The sequence below is a fragment of the Colossoma macropomum genome, unplaced genomic scaffold (genome assembly GCF_904425465.1).
Source record: "Colossoma macropomum unplaced genomic scaffold, Colossoma_macropomum, whole genome shotgun sequence".
Lineage (NCBI taxonomy): Eukaryota > Metazoa > Chordata > Actinopteri > Characiformes > Serrasalmidae > Colossoma > Colossoma macropomum.
This window is the reverse complement of record NW_023496045.1, coordinates 315970-331666: the sequence shown is the minus strand read 5'-3', so window position 1 is coordinate 331666 and position 15697 is coordinate 315970. Positions and strand designations below refer to the sequence as shown.

Genomic DNA, 15697 nt, shown 5'->3' with positions numbered 1-15697 from the left:
AAGACTGATACATGTAAATGAGCTCTGTTCTGATTGACTGCAATGTATTGTGCCTCATTCAAAAAGCAGAATGGGATGTAACACTGCTTATAACATCAGCATGAAGGGGCGGGGCTAAACTGCTGTAGGCTGAATGCATGCAAGATATTTGCAGATGTTAATATGTTTTTGTGACATCACAGAAACTACGAATTCAAAATGGGCTGTTGCAGTTTAGTTTCCATACACTGACTGTATGTACTGAGGAGTGAATGATATACACCAAACTCTGATATACATCAAACTCTGATATACACCAAACTCTGATATACATCAAACTCTGATATACATCAAACTCTTAGTTCAATAAGTCATGATAACCTTTAAACACTGCAAGGGGTGCTTATTTGACATTACAACAACGGGAGAAAATGTGTGGCTTTATTCCCAAAGTTGCACTGTAACTAATACAGGACGAAAACGTTTACATGATATTGTTTCCTCTAAATATGCCTGATTAGGCTTTAATATGGTAATTTATTGTAAATCGACAAAGAAAACGTCCTCATCTGTATTAAAGGGCAAATATCATGGAAAACTGAACCTCCTTGCTTTCTCAAAATAAGAGTTTCATGTACTACATAAACACTGTTACAGTTTCAAAGCGTGCCGTTCACCCAGTCCACACAGAAACAATGCTGCAGAAACAGCCCGTTTTGGACTCTCTGTTTTTGTGATGTCACAAAAACTACTGCATTTAAATATATCTGCCAATTCAACTGACAACAGTTCAGCCTCACTCATTCATGCTGAAATCATAGACTTTCAGCCTGGGCTGCTTTCTGAATGAGGCCCAGTACAGCGCAGCCCGTCAAAACATAGCTCATTTACATATATCAGTCTTAAAGGCACAGTAACAAAAACAGCCTGTTTAATTCTAAGGGATAAAAAGAGGCTGGAAAACATGCAAAAATTAATAACGACTAAAATGAAACAGTTTTTGGCAAATAAACCAATACAAACCTTATAACAGGACCTCTGGACAAAATAAGCTACTACACAAAATGTAGGATATGGGACTTTTAAAACACTTTAAAAAGCCTGATGTCATCAGACTTTTGATATGCAGCGCATACCACAAGCCATACGTCTCTATTACGCTGTTTCCCTCTGAGACTGATCTCAGGCAGCCCAGCAGTCGCAGCAAACATACCAGAGAGGCGAAAACGTATTTCTGGTCTTTCTCCTGCAGGAACACGAACACGTCGGACAGCAGCAAAGCCTGCACGTCTGCAGAAACACAACACAACAGCAAACTCTGTCATAACGAAATTCAGGCTTCAGGGTGGCTGTTACTGTGTTTAGCTAAGGTATTGTACAACCCTATTTCCAAAAACGTTGGGACACTGTGAAAAATGTAAATAAAAACAAAATGCAATGACGTGCAAATCATGTGAATCATATGTTAAAGGAAAATAGCACAAAGACAACATATCAAATGGTGAAGCTGAGAAATTTCATTGTTTTTTGAAAAATATTTGCCCATTTTGAATTTAATGCCAACAACATGTTCCAAAAAAGTTGGGACGGGGGCCTGTTTACCACTGTTTCATCACCTCTTCTTTTAACAGCACTCTGTAAGCGTTTGGGAACAGAAGCTTACAGGGTTTTGTTACAGAGTCAGATCTTCGCTGAGAAGATCATTAACTCTGATCAGCTCTCAGCTTCATTATTAGAGCGAGACGAAGGAGAAAAAGGTGAGATGAGCTGCTTTTCCACCGTTTACAGGCTTTAACTTCTGTTCGGCGCTGCTGCCATGGTAACGCTGAAAGCACATGAATTTCTATCTGAGCGTCACATTAAGGTTGCATGGCCACGAATTGGATACGTATCCGATCTAGGACCATGTGAAAGTGGCTCAGGTTGGATGTGAAAAGGTCAGATTTGTGTCCACACAGCTCTGAAAAAATCAGATCTGAGTCACATCAGGGCAGAAAATCAGATTTGTGCCACTTCAGCCTGCTAATGTGAACGTAGCCTAAAGAACTCTTGAAGCACCATCTAGACACAGTTGGTAATTGGTTGATGTAACAAGTGGATTTGCATATTCCGTCCCACTCAGCAATCGGATTTTAGTCTGACTAACCGGAGACACATTTGGCCACCAAGTGTAAATGCAAAATCTTAGCAGGATACAATCCAGATACTGGACACATGAAGTGACCAGCTGTAAAGGGGTCTCAGTAACCCATCCATCCCACCTTTCAGTCGTCCAGCTGCATTCTTCAGCTGCAGTGGTCCGTCGTGTACGAGTCTCCGTCCCCTGATGAGGTCCTCTCTGGCGAACATCTGGCCGCTCCTCATCCTCATAATGGACTTGCTGTCCGTGCGACTGTGAATCTCCTTCAGTCTCCGTCTCTTCTCATACTCGCTCACCTTCAAATCCACGGCCGCGATCACCTCCTTCATCTGCTGCAGAGCTTCGGTCATGTCCATCTGCTCCTCCTCCGGATCTGAGGGAACCAGAAACACTTTACTGACCACTTTTATGAGACACTGGTACACACAGACAACAACATGGACTATAAAGAGTGAACAAATACACAGATTTGAACATAATAAAACAGCTACAAAGTTACACCCCACAGAGAGACGACATGTTTCGTTCATTTTCTAAATGAAGTTAAGACATCCTCTACGGGAGGCACACTTAAAGATACTCTAAGTTTGGGGATTTGGAGACCTCTCTGGTGGAAATGTGTAATTGCACGCATTGTGCGAATAAATATTTTGTAGTGTGGGCTGTGCTCTGGCCCCCTTCCCCAAGAGGATGAATCTGCTGATTGAGAGAGAACTCAAAGAGAACTCAGTCTAAACTTGGTGAAGGAGCGTCTCTGAGGATGTGAGTGAATTATCTACTACTGTCATCACATCATCAGTATGATGTTGATTCTGAGATCATTTGAGGCTGAAACATCGAGCCGGACCTTCTTTTAGAGTCTGTGTGTGACTTTAACACGTAAAGACATACGACGTGGTGTGAAAAACTCTCAACCCGACGCCTCTGACTTTCAACCCTCCTCATCTATCATCTGAGGTCAGTTTGACCCAATTCCATGTTTAATGTCTCTAAATAAATAACAATTTTTTTCTGCAAAGAAACAAAGTACCTGACACATAAACTTGGGTAACAATTTTATTAACATCATTTTCTGAAGGTTTAAATTGCTGGGGTCAAACTGAACCCCAGGATGAAGAGGTTAGCAAATTTTAAGATAACAGGAGGGTTAAATGATTAATTCTGGCTTTACAGGGCGACTCGCAGCAGCGCACACACCATATTTTAGCCTTTTTATTCTCACTATAACTATGTATTTCTTTAGTAAATTGTAGTGCACAATTTCTATTTATTTGCAAAGTTTGAAATATTGGGGAAGAAAAACTGTGCCATAACTTTTGCACTTTTGCAATATGTTTAAATTCATTAGACTGTAATTGTGCATTAAAATGTGCAGAAATAAACGTTTCTGAGCCTCAATTTAGCAATATTGGTTTTTAAATCAATCATATAGAAATCCAAGCACCACAGAAGAGCTCGTCCCCACAGTCATGTTTAAAGGCTGAGGCCACATTTTGAGTCAAAATCATGTTTTTCTGCAAGTTTAAATGCAATAATCTATATATGACTATGAAACATATGATTTAAATGACGAAGAAAAAAAATGCCAAATAAATATTATAAAATATATTATGAAAGTTGTCCCCAGGAGTCGTGTCACTGGTGTTACTGAGTAACTAAAAATCTCTTATTTTGAAATAAAAGTCACACTGATGACATCACTCGACTTCCTTTTACCTGTTTTCTGAGGATCTATGAAGAAAAGCTCATGGTGAGTCCACTGTGTCTTTCAGTTATCAGAGATTTTCTCATTTAGCTCATGATTTCATATGAAGCTTTTAGCTGAAGTCACTGGTGTGACCGACTTTATTCTGAGGTAATTGTGAAAAAATAGAATACAAATGAATTAAATTACATATTTTGGTGGATTTTCCATGATTGACATGATTTGATGTTCTGTAGCAGCCATTTAGTAAAATGCATTGTTCATTAAAAATGTCTCTGGTGTTCCTTTATTATGTGTAACACCAATGAGGATCAGTAACACCAGTGACTATGGATTAATAGAATGTAGAATGTAGAATGACCCATCCATATATATATATATATATATATATAGAACAGGCAAACTCCACACAGAAATGACCCTGGTCGCCCGGCCGGGAATCAAACCCAGGCCCTTCTTGCTGTGAGGCGACAGCGCTACCCACCGTGCCGCCCTATTTATTAATAATATAAAGTGATAAATATTCAGACCCTCAGCCCTCCCCTCTCCTCTTCCTGTCATCTGAGCACTATTCACAGGAAACTTTTGGTTCACAGCTGACTGAGTACAGGAGCTGTGAACTGCTGAAGGCAGATCAGCAAGAAGTTTAAAATAGACCCTCATCACAGCTTCAGATATTTTCACAGTCTGGAACTCATGACGATCGTATTTGTGGTTAATAACGAAACCAGTTAATCTCAACATCACTGCAAATCAAGATGCAGATGCTGCTCCTCAGACTGAGCGGAACAGTGTTCAGACGAACTTGCCAGTGCATCTCGCAGTGTCTGCTGCGTTTACCTGACGGTTCAACCAGCTGCAGTTTAACTGCATCGATTTTGTAATGTTGGGCTCTATATTAACTGATAATATTCAATAACGTATTGAAAAAAGCTGTATTTTTATTGTTTATATTACACAATGATATAAATAGTCCAAATTCTGTTTTCATTCCAAAATACTGTATTTATAACAAATTTGGAAACAATACGTTTTTTGAAAATAACAACAGCTGATGTGTAACAGAAAACACATTTAATTACTTTAATAAAGGTGCTATGAATTATAACACTAAAATTCTTTGTATTGTAAACAATCATGGAAAAAATCAACCTAAATGAAAATGTCTATAGTGCACTTCGCAATAAAACTCTGTGCAAAAGTTTTGTGTTGTTGATTTTCTAAGTGTAAATAAGTTACACATCCTCGACAGAGACACTTCTGCACATTTTAATACACAATGACTGTTTATTTGCTATATATTGGAGAAAAATGATGTATTTTTAAGTAAGGCCCACTCAAAGTTGGGCCCACTTTAATGCTTTTTCTACAATCAGAATGAAAAGTCGACCAAACTCTGATTATTACTCAGCTCAGCGGTTTTCTAAACCCTGCCGAGCGACGCTCTGATGCTTCGGCTTGTTTCTCACGTGAGGCCGTATCCGTTTTGTCTGTGTGAAGCCTACATGCAACAAAAGATTATCATATAAATCAGTACACCCACTAACACCCGACCACCATCACCCCCGCCGCCACACACACAGGCTGCTAAGATTACTGTTTAGGCCAGTACATTTATGACATTTACGTTAAGTATGAAAAACCGTTGTGATTCATTCTTGCATGACATTTTTTAAACCTTTGTATTAAAGACACTACTGAAACGCTCCTTATAACTTCAGTGTGAGTTGGTGGGACTAAACAGTTACAGGCTGGATTGGTGAGGTCAGCTTATTTTCCATAAATGGACTGGCATGTTTTAAACTTTAACAACGTTCACATATTATGTAGAACTCATAACCCATAATTACTGCCCAGAGTTTATGGAGAATCAGCAAGATTTTCAGTATCCCATATGTGTGTGTATATGTATATATATATATATATATATATATATATATATATATATATATATATACACACACATACACACACACACACACACACACACACATATAGTTGTTGTTGGAACAAAACCCTTTACATTGTATGTAAATTTCATGATGACTGAATTAAAAGAAACGACCTAAAATGACTTGGAAAAGATTCTGGTAAAAGTTACCATTTTGTAGATACGAGGTTTTCCAACAGCAGCGATATATATATGTATATATACACACATCCAAGACTGGAGGAAAAACAGGGTTGATGCCTGTTCCTCACTGCTTTACTGAATCATTACGAGGCTGGAGTTTTACCTTTGGTGTGCTGGAGGATCCTCTGCAGCAACACTGGGTATTTGGTGATGCGCTGGGTCACTAACAGGACACACTCAGGGATACTCAGCCTCCGGACAACAGGGTTGCTCATCATTTTCTAAGAGAAGAGAATAAATGTGATAATAACCAGATGAGTCTGAGAGAGTGGACGGCCCAGTGATGTTCTGACTGAAGCCACTAAACGGCTCAACTACGGAATTAATTCAACCCTCTGAGGTCCCCCCATACGGCATATATGACTCGAAACACTGTGCTGCATTGTTGCTGACTCATTGCTCGTCGAAACAAGTGGAGAAACTGTGAGGAAAGTGCTCGCAGTGGTGTCTGTTACCCTGATGACGGCCTGAAAGCGTTTGTCTTTGGCGTGAAACTCCTTGTACAGGTTTACAGCCTCGTTGTGGCGGCTGCAGAACTTTCCATACACTTTCGTCATCCTTTCTGCATTAAAGCCCGTAACCTGAAACGAAACACAACAGAGCCAGCTGGTAACTAAGGACGTCCTGATCTGAGCTTAAGAGCTTATTTTAATGAATACACATGAATCTTGAAACAAATCCTTGGACTGCCAGCAGAAGAAGACAACTTCAAGAGAAACATTAGATACACAGTACTACGCAAAAGTTTAAGTAACCTGAGAAAAGTGGATTAAAAGGTGCTGATCTGGGCAGACAGTGTTTAATTCTTGTTACTTTTTACTGTAATTATGTTTATTTACATCTATTCTAATGATACACACTCACTGCTGAGACAAATGGTTTAAATAATACGCTTACGTGCCCAAAACTTCAGCCTAGCACTGTACACTGACTAGATTTAAGATTTTCACCTTCCAAGATATAATTTTTCCTATGTATTGATGTAAAATGTGGCTATTTCAGTCGTTTTATCTTCTCCTTTAAAAACATGATTTCTCAGCACTGTTGTGGCAAAACTTTACAGATTTTTATGTAGTTTAGTTTACAAATGACACAGGAAAATAAGTCACACATCATTCACACTTTATCGTTATTGTGATTAAACAAATCAATAATAAGATCCAAATTGCACTCTGAATGTTCGCTTGGGGGAAAAAAATATCGCAGCCCATCCAGCAAGAATGGAAGCATCTTTTATGCAGTGATAGGAAACACAGTAGCTCCATTTCTACAGTTCTACATTCAGTTTGAGGGGTCATATTCTCAGAGTGAGACGCTCGGTTTGACAGTCTTAAAGGACTCTGATCAGGACTGGAGCAGATAAACGTGAGACCGCCCTAATCAGTCTTGTTTTCTACATGCTTAGTGTCGAACCCCACCTGGTCCAGCAGCACGTGTCCGATCCTGCGGATGGTGTAGCCTCCCTCGTCTGCGCTCTTGGCCTGCGCCATCCTCTTCCGCTCCAGCAGGCGTGTGAGGAAGAGTGTGTGCAGGTCCAGGAGCTCATCCAGCATGGGGAACATCTTCTCCATCATCTCAGGCCCCAGCTGCACCTCCTTCAGCAGACCTTTACTGTAAACATCAGCCATGATGCGAAGAGTCCGCACGTGGTGCATCTCCGTCTGGATCAACTCTGGGGACGTGAGATTTATTAGTGCTCTGAGTTTTCGGTCATGTTTTGTTTCCTGACATTTTTGTTTCTCCCATTTTAATTTCTACTAAACTTATTTTTCTTTATAAGTTTTTAAACGCTTTCAACTGGCTGGCACAAACAAAGCGTGCGCCTCGCAGGTTCTGAGGAAGCTTTAAAGCCCTCCTGCTTACCGTAGATGACGTCCTGCCTCTTGATCACGTCTTTCTTGAGTTGCTTTAGATATTTCCTGTCTACAGTTAAGCTCCAGGAATCAGCCTCCAGCTCCTTTGCATCCGCTTCAAAGTCTCCCATCAGCTGACCATCCATCAGCTCTGCACCTGCAGGGGGCAGAGTGGAGCAGCGGTCAGACTCTACCGCTGATGGCCAGGGCCTTCATTAGTAAGTGTGGGGCCAGTTACTGGAAGCACAAGGCAGGTTTCTAATAAAGTGGCCAGTTAGTGGAAGCACAAGGCAGGTTTCTAATAAAGTCGCCAGTGAGTGGAAGCACAAGGTGGGTGTTTCCAATAAAGTGGCCAGTGAGTAGAAGCACAAGGTGGGTGTTTCTAATAAAGTGGCCAGTGAGTGGAAGCACAAGGCAGGTTTCTAATAAAGTGGCCAGTGAGTGGAAGCACAAGGCAGGTTTCTAATAAAGTGGCCAGAGAGTGTTTGTGTGCTTTAGCCTCAGTTTTAATCAAGCTCTTCAACTTGTTTTCAAATACATGAAGAGCTTAACAAGGTAAAAATAACAACGAAACCAATAAAATACAAAGTCTTAGATGCTCTCATAAAGGAAGCACAAACACCATAAAAACACTCTCGGTGTGGACATTGCCCTTTAGCACAGATGCAGCAGGATCAGCCACCTCCACCCAGAACCTGCTGATAACCCTATCATATCAACAGCTTAGAATCAGTGGTTTCAATAAGATAAACCAGTTAGGTTACAGAAACATGTGTACAGTGATTATAATAGGCTCATCCTGTGCAGCGATACAGGTTCCAAACAACTGGGAAAAACTAAAAGCTTGTTTAAAAAACAAATAAATAAAAAAAACACACTGAGGTGTTAAATGTGTCTACAAAGCTGTGCCAAAATAATTTATATGAATTTAATGTTTAGAATTCCTCGCATTTCAGAAGTGCTCCTCAAATCTTGGTGCAGACAATTTCACAATAAATACACTCATAAAAAAAGTTCTTCGAGGGTTCTTTAGTGAGGAAAATAGTTCTGTATAGAACCATCAGCACTCAAAGAACCATTTGCACGATTAAATGGTTCTCTGCATGGTGAAATGGTTCTTCAGATTGATGGAGAATGTGTTATAAATGGTTCTATAGAGCACCAAAAAGGGCTCTGCTATTGTGTCAAGCTTGTCACAACAGAACAACCCTTTTGGTGCTATTTAGAACACCATTCAAAAAGGTTCTATATCTATATACAACACATTCTCCATCAATCTGAAGAACAATTTCACCATGCAGAGAACCATTTCATCACGCAAATGTTACTTTGAGTGTTCATGGTTCTATGTAGAATAGCTGTCTTTTACTAAAGAACCCCTGGATTACTGTTTTTTAAAGTGTGTACTGTTCATGAAATATTACAGGTGATATATTCGCCATTTTATACATTAATATAGCAGCGAACAACTATTTTCTTTGTAAGGACACAGTGGACTAACGGCGTGATGAGCAGACAGTTAAGTCACTCCCCCTCCGAGTGTGTGTGCTGTAATCCGAGCTTCTCTGGGTTTTGTTTTCATAGCCGGTCCGGCCGCACGTGCATGTTAGTCCCGCCCTGTGTAAACGTCAGCCCTCCCGACATTTTGTTTTGCCCTTCGCAGACAGTGACCACCCACACAGTGTGCGTGCACAATTTAAGGCGGAACGGGAAAATTTGAACGAGAAGGTGGCAACAAAGAAGCGACTTCAGCTTCACTGAGAGTTGAAATGCTTGAAAAGGGATGAGGAGGTCGCTCCTGCTGGACAGGTGGGCAACATTAACTCATTTCTGTTGTTTCACAGAAACAATCAGCCAGTATTGTTATGTTTATGTTAGCAACTGGTCAGCTTCACTAATGCTAACAACTGTCCGCAGCGACAGTTTGCTAACCCACAACCTAGCTAACATTACTTGCTGTGTGGTTGTTCACTCTAACGTTATGTCATGGTATTTGTGTGTACAACATTTGCAAAGGGTTTTATGCCCACAAAGATCTAAAAAGGCGTGTTGGCCTGGACAATGCACATCCATGAGTTTGGGGGGCGGAGCTTCTGAAGGGAAGGATGTGTTTGTTTTGCTGTTGAGTTCAAATAGCAACAATCGTTCTCCAGAATCATATAATTGCCCATTAATATCATTTAATAACTTATTCTTGTCCTCAAAATACTGAATAAATATTGAATAAAACATCTAAACTTTACACACTATATTAAAATATGTAAATCCACACTGTAAAATAATACGAATGAATAAAGTGGTAACTGGTTCTAAGCTGGTAACAGATCAGCTCTCAGACGAGTCACTGTGGAACACAGCTCACCTTCGTCCGTGAGCGACTCTGTGGACTCGTTCACTCTGCTGATCTTGTGCAGAGAGTCGGTGGACTGAGACAGAAACTTCAGGGGTTTGAGCGGCGTGTCGTCCATTTGCCTGGAAGGACGAGAGAACATCAGTGAGGAACTTCAGCCTCAATCTCTCTCCGTCAGTGCAGCTCAGAGTGCTTTACTGGTGTAACCAGCATCTTTATTCATTACTAAAGCTGGGCTTACAAAGTTTAGAAACACCAAAGAATAATAAAATACTAAAAATGAACAAAAAATTTCATGATGGACGAACCAATAGAAGTGCTCCAAAATTATCTGCAACAAAATGTGTATGTAATATATATATTTGTGTGTATATATATATATATATATATATATACACACAAATATATATATTACATATACATATACATTATATATTATCATCGATGTCCAAAGAAAAACAAGTATCTCCAAAATAGTGACTTTACAGAAGAGGGCAAAACACTTTTGCCTCTCAATGTAAGTTAATGTAAAGAGATTTTAATCAAAGTGATTTTAAAGCATTTCTATAGGTCCATTCACCATTAAATGTTCACACAACATTCAGTAAAAAATTATCTAGAATTTCTCTCACAATTTTTTTTCCCCACATTGAGTAAAAAATTTCATGGTGAACATACCAATAAAAAATCATCCAAAATGACTTCAAACAAAATGTCTTTACATTAACTTGCTAAGTTAAAAACATATTTGTTTTTATATATATGATTTAGTATAGATTTATTGATATTTTTAGAGCTGTACAAATGAGAATTGAGTTTTAAATACTGGAAAACTGCAACTAGACAAAAGAAAAATAAATTTAAAAAATTAAATAAATAAATACATACATAAATAAATCTGCTTGTTTTTCCACACTAGGCTAACTGAATGTTAATCATACTTTCTATTATTAACCCTTTGTATAACTCCCTATTCTTCCATATTTTTCAGTAATAGCATATCTGTGTTCATTATCAAAGCTTGGTTTACAAAGTTAAGAAACATTGAAGAATAATAATTTTGTAAAAAAAATTAAAATAAAAAATTAAAAAAATAAAAAAGAGTACGATTGAAAATGAACAGACCAATAGAAGTACACCAAAATTACTTGGAGCAAAATGTCTTCACACCAGCTTGCTGCCTTAAGAACATATTTATTTTTTTATATATTATAATTTTGTACAGACTTTTCTGATTTTTTGGAGCTGTAAATGCTGGATTGCAGCTAGACAAAGAAAAAAAAAGCAAGCTAGCTGAATATTAATCATACTTTCTTACTCCTTCCTCTCTGTTTACTCCCCGTTTTCCATTCGCTTGTAAGGACAAAACACAAATCAGACCAGAGATATTAAAATGAGTGGAAATAAATGGGGTTAAAATGCTGCAACATAGAAGGAGAAGGTGCAACACTGAGCATTAGCATTAACATGTACCCTGCGATGTTGCTGATGGAGATGCTCTTGGACAGAGTGTTGCTGTTGAAGGCCATGATTCCGGGACTTTTCCGCTGCGGCGGGACGGGAGGAGGCGGCATCTGGTCATCGGGAATCATCATGGTGGACCAAGGACGCTCCCGCGCCGTCGCAGCTTAACACAGCAAAGAGCAATGTAGCGTATGAGCTCTTTAATGTTACATTAACAGAGACTTTTTTCTTCTCTTATGAAGTTTTTACTGCAGAGATACAAGGTTTTTACTACGGCAGCACCGGCGTGGAGCACTCACAGCTAATAAACTCATATTTAGAATTTAAAAATATACATACGACACAATATACAGACTTAGACAGTCAAAAACCTACATTTGGTTCTCATGGCGACTGCATGAGCTGAAGCTGAATCAGGAACAGTTTGCTGCTGCTGCTGGGAAGAAAAATAAAGTCAGAAATCATGCATTCAATTCAATCCAACACCGGAATAACAAACAAACTCAAAGAGACGCGCTCATGTTTACAAACACAGTAAACAGTGCAGTGACTCGCCTTCATCTTCACTTTGGCACACGCAGGGAGTCCCTCTTTACAGCCCTTGTGGACATGAGCACTGCAGTCTGAAAGCACAGCCACAAAAAAAATCACTTCATAAACACAAATCTGCACAGATCAGATGATCAGACTCCCTCCTGATCTGAGCCACCGCAGACCGAAACGGTCCCGTCATGTGACCACAGGAAGTCACAGCCTTTGTCCTTTGGATGTTTATAGCAAGAACAATAAAATGAGCATAAAAAACCCCATAAAACCGATCTGGTCAGAGTCGGTGAGGAGGAGCCTGTTTATCCTGTGATCAGCGGTAGCCGAACACCTACAGCGCTGAATCAGACGGAATCGTTTAGGGTCCTAAATTAACACAGCTCTGTTTTCCAGTCTGTTCAATGCAGCTTCGGTTTCTCGCTGAATATTTCATCGTTGTCAAAAAATAAATAAATAAATATAAAAAAATAATAATTTTTCTGCCTCCTTTTTAACATGGCAGCTCTTCTTTATGATGTCTGAAGAATTCATCATGAATGGACCAATAGAAATGCTCCAAAATGACCCTCAATACATTCTTGTTACACAAAGTTAGGAAGGTTTTTGTTCCCTCCTGTGAAGTTATTATTTTAGAGATTCACATTTATTGGACAGTGAGTGTGTTTACCTGCACTCAATCTGATCATAATCGGATTTCTGCAGTTATCAGATTTAATTATTCAAATGGTAATGTAAAAACATACTCCAATCTAGAAATCTGATTAAGAAATCTGATAAAGGCTGGATTTTAGCTCATCGGATTTCTCAGTGCATGTGAACTCTCACTCTGATTTCTTTCTGATTTCTCAGTCTGGGCATGTGCGAAAACAGACGAGATGCAGCAAAACACTTTTGGAGTGGCGCTGAATCCAAATACATGCTTGATGAAATGACAGATTTTAATATTCTTCATCTTCTAGATGATGTCTGTTCATATTTTCAGGTAAAGTGGCGCGATGTTTTTAAAAAAAACTCAGTTCTATGTTACATTTTACGTTACGTTTACGTCTCGTCTACTTCTGTGGGTTTATTGGCTGGTTGTAAAGCAGAAATCTGATTACTGTCTGACTCATGCAGACCCGGAGTTTCCCATCTGATTACCCAAGTGCATGTTAACACATTGATCTGATTACTGGCAAAATCTGATTTTCTGCAGTTATCAGATTATTAAGTGTATGTAAACACACTCAATGACAATTCGTTAGTCATCCTGTAATGTAGGTCTTTGCAATACTGACATCAGACAACACTGCAACATGCAAATGAGCCCACTAACCAATCTCAGTGTATTTTATGGAATTTAGAGTTTTTTTGTTTTTTTTCCCCTAATTTTTCATTTTGTAAGTGTGAGTGTTCTGCACTCCAATCCATTATCCAAAACTCCAGTCCTGGATTTACCTCATTTACAGGATTTTACATCACAACAGGATGACTATGAGGTGACCTATACATTGATGAATATTAGAGGTGGGCATATGATGATATTTTATCATCATCGTGATAAATCATGTCACAATGCGCTTTCCTGAGCATATTGTCAAATTGTCAGTTTGTCAAATACTGAATAAAAGTCATTATCGATGTAGGATTATTATTATTATTATTATTATTATTATATTTTTATATGTGGCTATACAAGTTATAGTCTCTTTGTTCCAACTTATTAAATCTTACAAAAACTAAATATTATGATGCTTATTGTGTAAAAGTCCTGAAGTATCGTGATAATATTTTTCCAGTATCGCTCACCCCTAATGAATACTACTTTTGCAGTACATTTTTGAAAGGTTAGCTCCGCCCATTTACACCAAAGTTATTCCAAATGAGGCTCAGTACAGGGCAGCCAATCAGAATAGAGCTCAGGGGGAAAAATAAAAAATAAAAAAACAAGAAAAATGTAGGATATCAGCCCTTTAATGTGCTTCACGCTACACAAAAGCATGCACACACACACACACACACACACACACACACACACACACACACAGCTCAGAACAGCAAAACACACCCAGAGTTCACTCAGACCCACAGATATACTAACAGCTCAGCTCCCAGCTCTGCACGCAACACCAAATAACATCAATCAGACCCTCCACACCTCCACCACCAACACACCGCTCCACCACGGGACCAGAACAATGTGTGTTTGTGCTGCTGCCCCCGGAACGGCTGCAGGGGGACGTCAATTAAGGGGGTGTGACGAGGGAGCGGTGTTAAAGAGCTGCTCTCATCACAGAAACACAATCAAACATGTGCGTCAGAACATTGACCTACATTTCTATACTCATCTTCAACAACTATACGTACATCACTCACAGCTCTAAAATGGTGAAGTGGAAAAGTGGAAATCTTTAGGGCGGCCACTAACGGCTATTTTTCTATGGATTAATCTATCGACTATCTTATTGATAGATTAAAGTCTGAATGTTCCTATCGGCCCATTCAACAAGAGATTTAAATGCTAAGGGAAATTAGCAAAGCTAATAAAAAAAAACAAAAACAGACACATAAAGACAATATTAAATATATACCACTGTCAGAACAACAGCTGGTATATTTATTGCACAAAAATGATATCTGTCTGTTTATTCATCGACCTGTCTGTCAATCTGTGTATCTATTACTGTTAGACAGACAGCAAAAAAGATAAGTAGACAGGTAGACACTTATAGACACACAGACAGACAGAGAGTCAGATAGACTGACAAAGAGAGAGAGAGAGAGAGAGAGAGAGAGAGAGAGAGACAGACAGACAGACAGAGAGACAGACAGAGAGAGAGAAGGAAAGAGAGAGGAAGAGAAAGAAAGAAAATAATAGAGAAAGAGAGAAAGAAAGTGAAAGAGAGAGAAAGAAAGGGGGAGAATAAAGAAAATGATAGAGAGAAACAAAAAGTGAAAAAAGAAAGAAAAAAGAAAGAGAGAGAGAGGGGAAGAAGATAAAGAAAATGATAGAGAGAAAGAAAGAGAGAGTGAGAGAGAGAAAGAGGAAGGGAAGACATGGACAGAGTTTAAGAGACTGAAAGAAGAAGCAGAGAAAATGAGCGATAAAAAAACAAAAATAAATAAATAAATAAATAAAGAACAAAGGAGTGTTTGTTAGTGTTCTGTGGTGCACCGGCTGTGTGTGTATGTGTGTGTGTGTGTGTGTGTGTGTGTGTGTGTGCGCGCGGAGTGATGCAATGCTGTGTAACACTGTCTGAGTGGGCTGAACACACAGCTGCTGTCCACCACTCACTCACTAAATCACTCGCTCCAAAACCACCAGTGAACCTACACGAGTCTTCTGAGTTTATATGGAATGTTGATGATGGAAAATAGTGGAAAATCTGAAATAATAAGTTTTCACTGGGGACTATTTTGCCTCACAACACCCTGCATGTATCCCTCCACCATGAATAGATTTAAAAAGTGCATTTTAGTCCCCAAAATCTTCTCTAAACTATCATAAAACAGCGTCTTAGTCATCAGTCAGTGAATTCATAACCAT

At 39.1% G+C, this 15697-nt stretch overlaps 1 protein-coding gene across 7 annotated transcripts in view; it reads right to left on the bottom strand.

Moving 5' to 3' along the window:
* akap13 (A-kinase anchoring protein 13) overlaps window positions 1–15697 on the bottom strand; it is a 188219-nt gene that overhangs the window by 16348 nt on the left and 156174 nt on the right. For 6 of the 7 annotated variants that reach the window (XM_036564915.1, XM_036564912.1, XM_036564917.1 and 3 more), the window contains 10 exons: window positions 12181–12248; window positions 12001–12061; window positions 11635–11788; window positions 10174–10283; window positions 7822–7968; window positions 7377–7630; window positions 6414–6539; window positions 6062–6179; window positions 2241–2492; window positions 1193–1269 (listed from right to left, as the gene is read on the bottom strand). In XM_036564915.1, the coding sequence (XP_036420808.1) occupies window positions 1193–1269; window positions 2241–2492; window positions 6062–6179; window positions 6414–6539; window positions 7377–7630; window positions 7822–7968; window positions 10174–10283; window positions 11635–11788; window positions 12001–12061; window positions 12181–12248 (1367 nt within the window). The remainder of the gene's footprint in view (window positions 1–1192; window positions 1270–2240; window positions 2493–6061; window positions 6180–6413; window positions 6540–7376; window positions 7631–7821; window positions 7969–10173; window positions 10284–11634; window positions 11789–12000; window positions 12062–12180; window positions 12249–15697) is intronic. The other variant, XM_036564914.1, reaches the window with a different exon arrangement.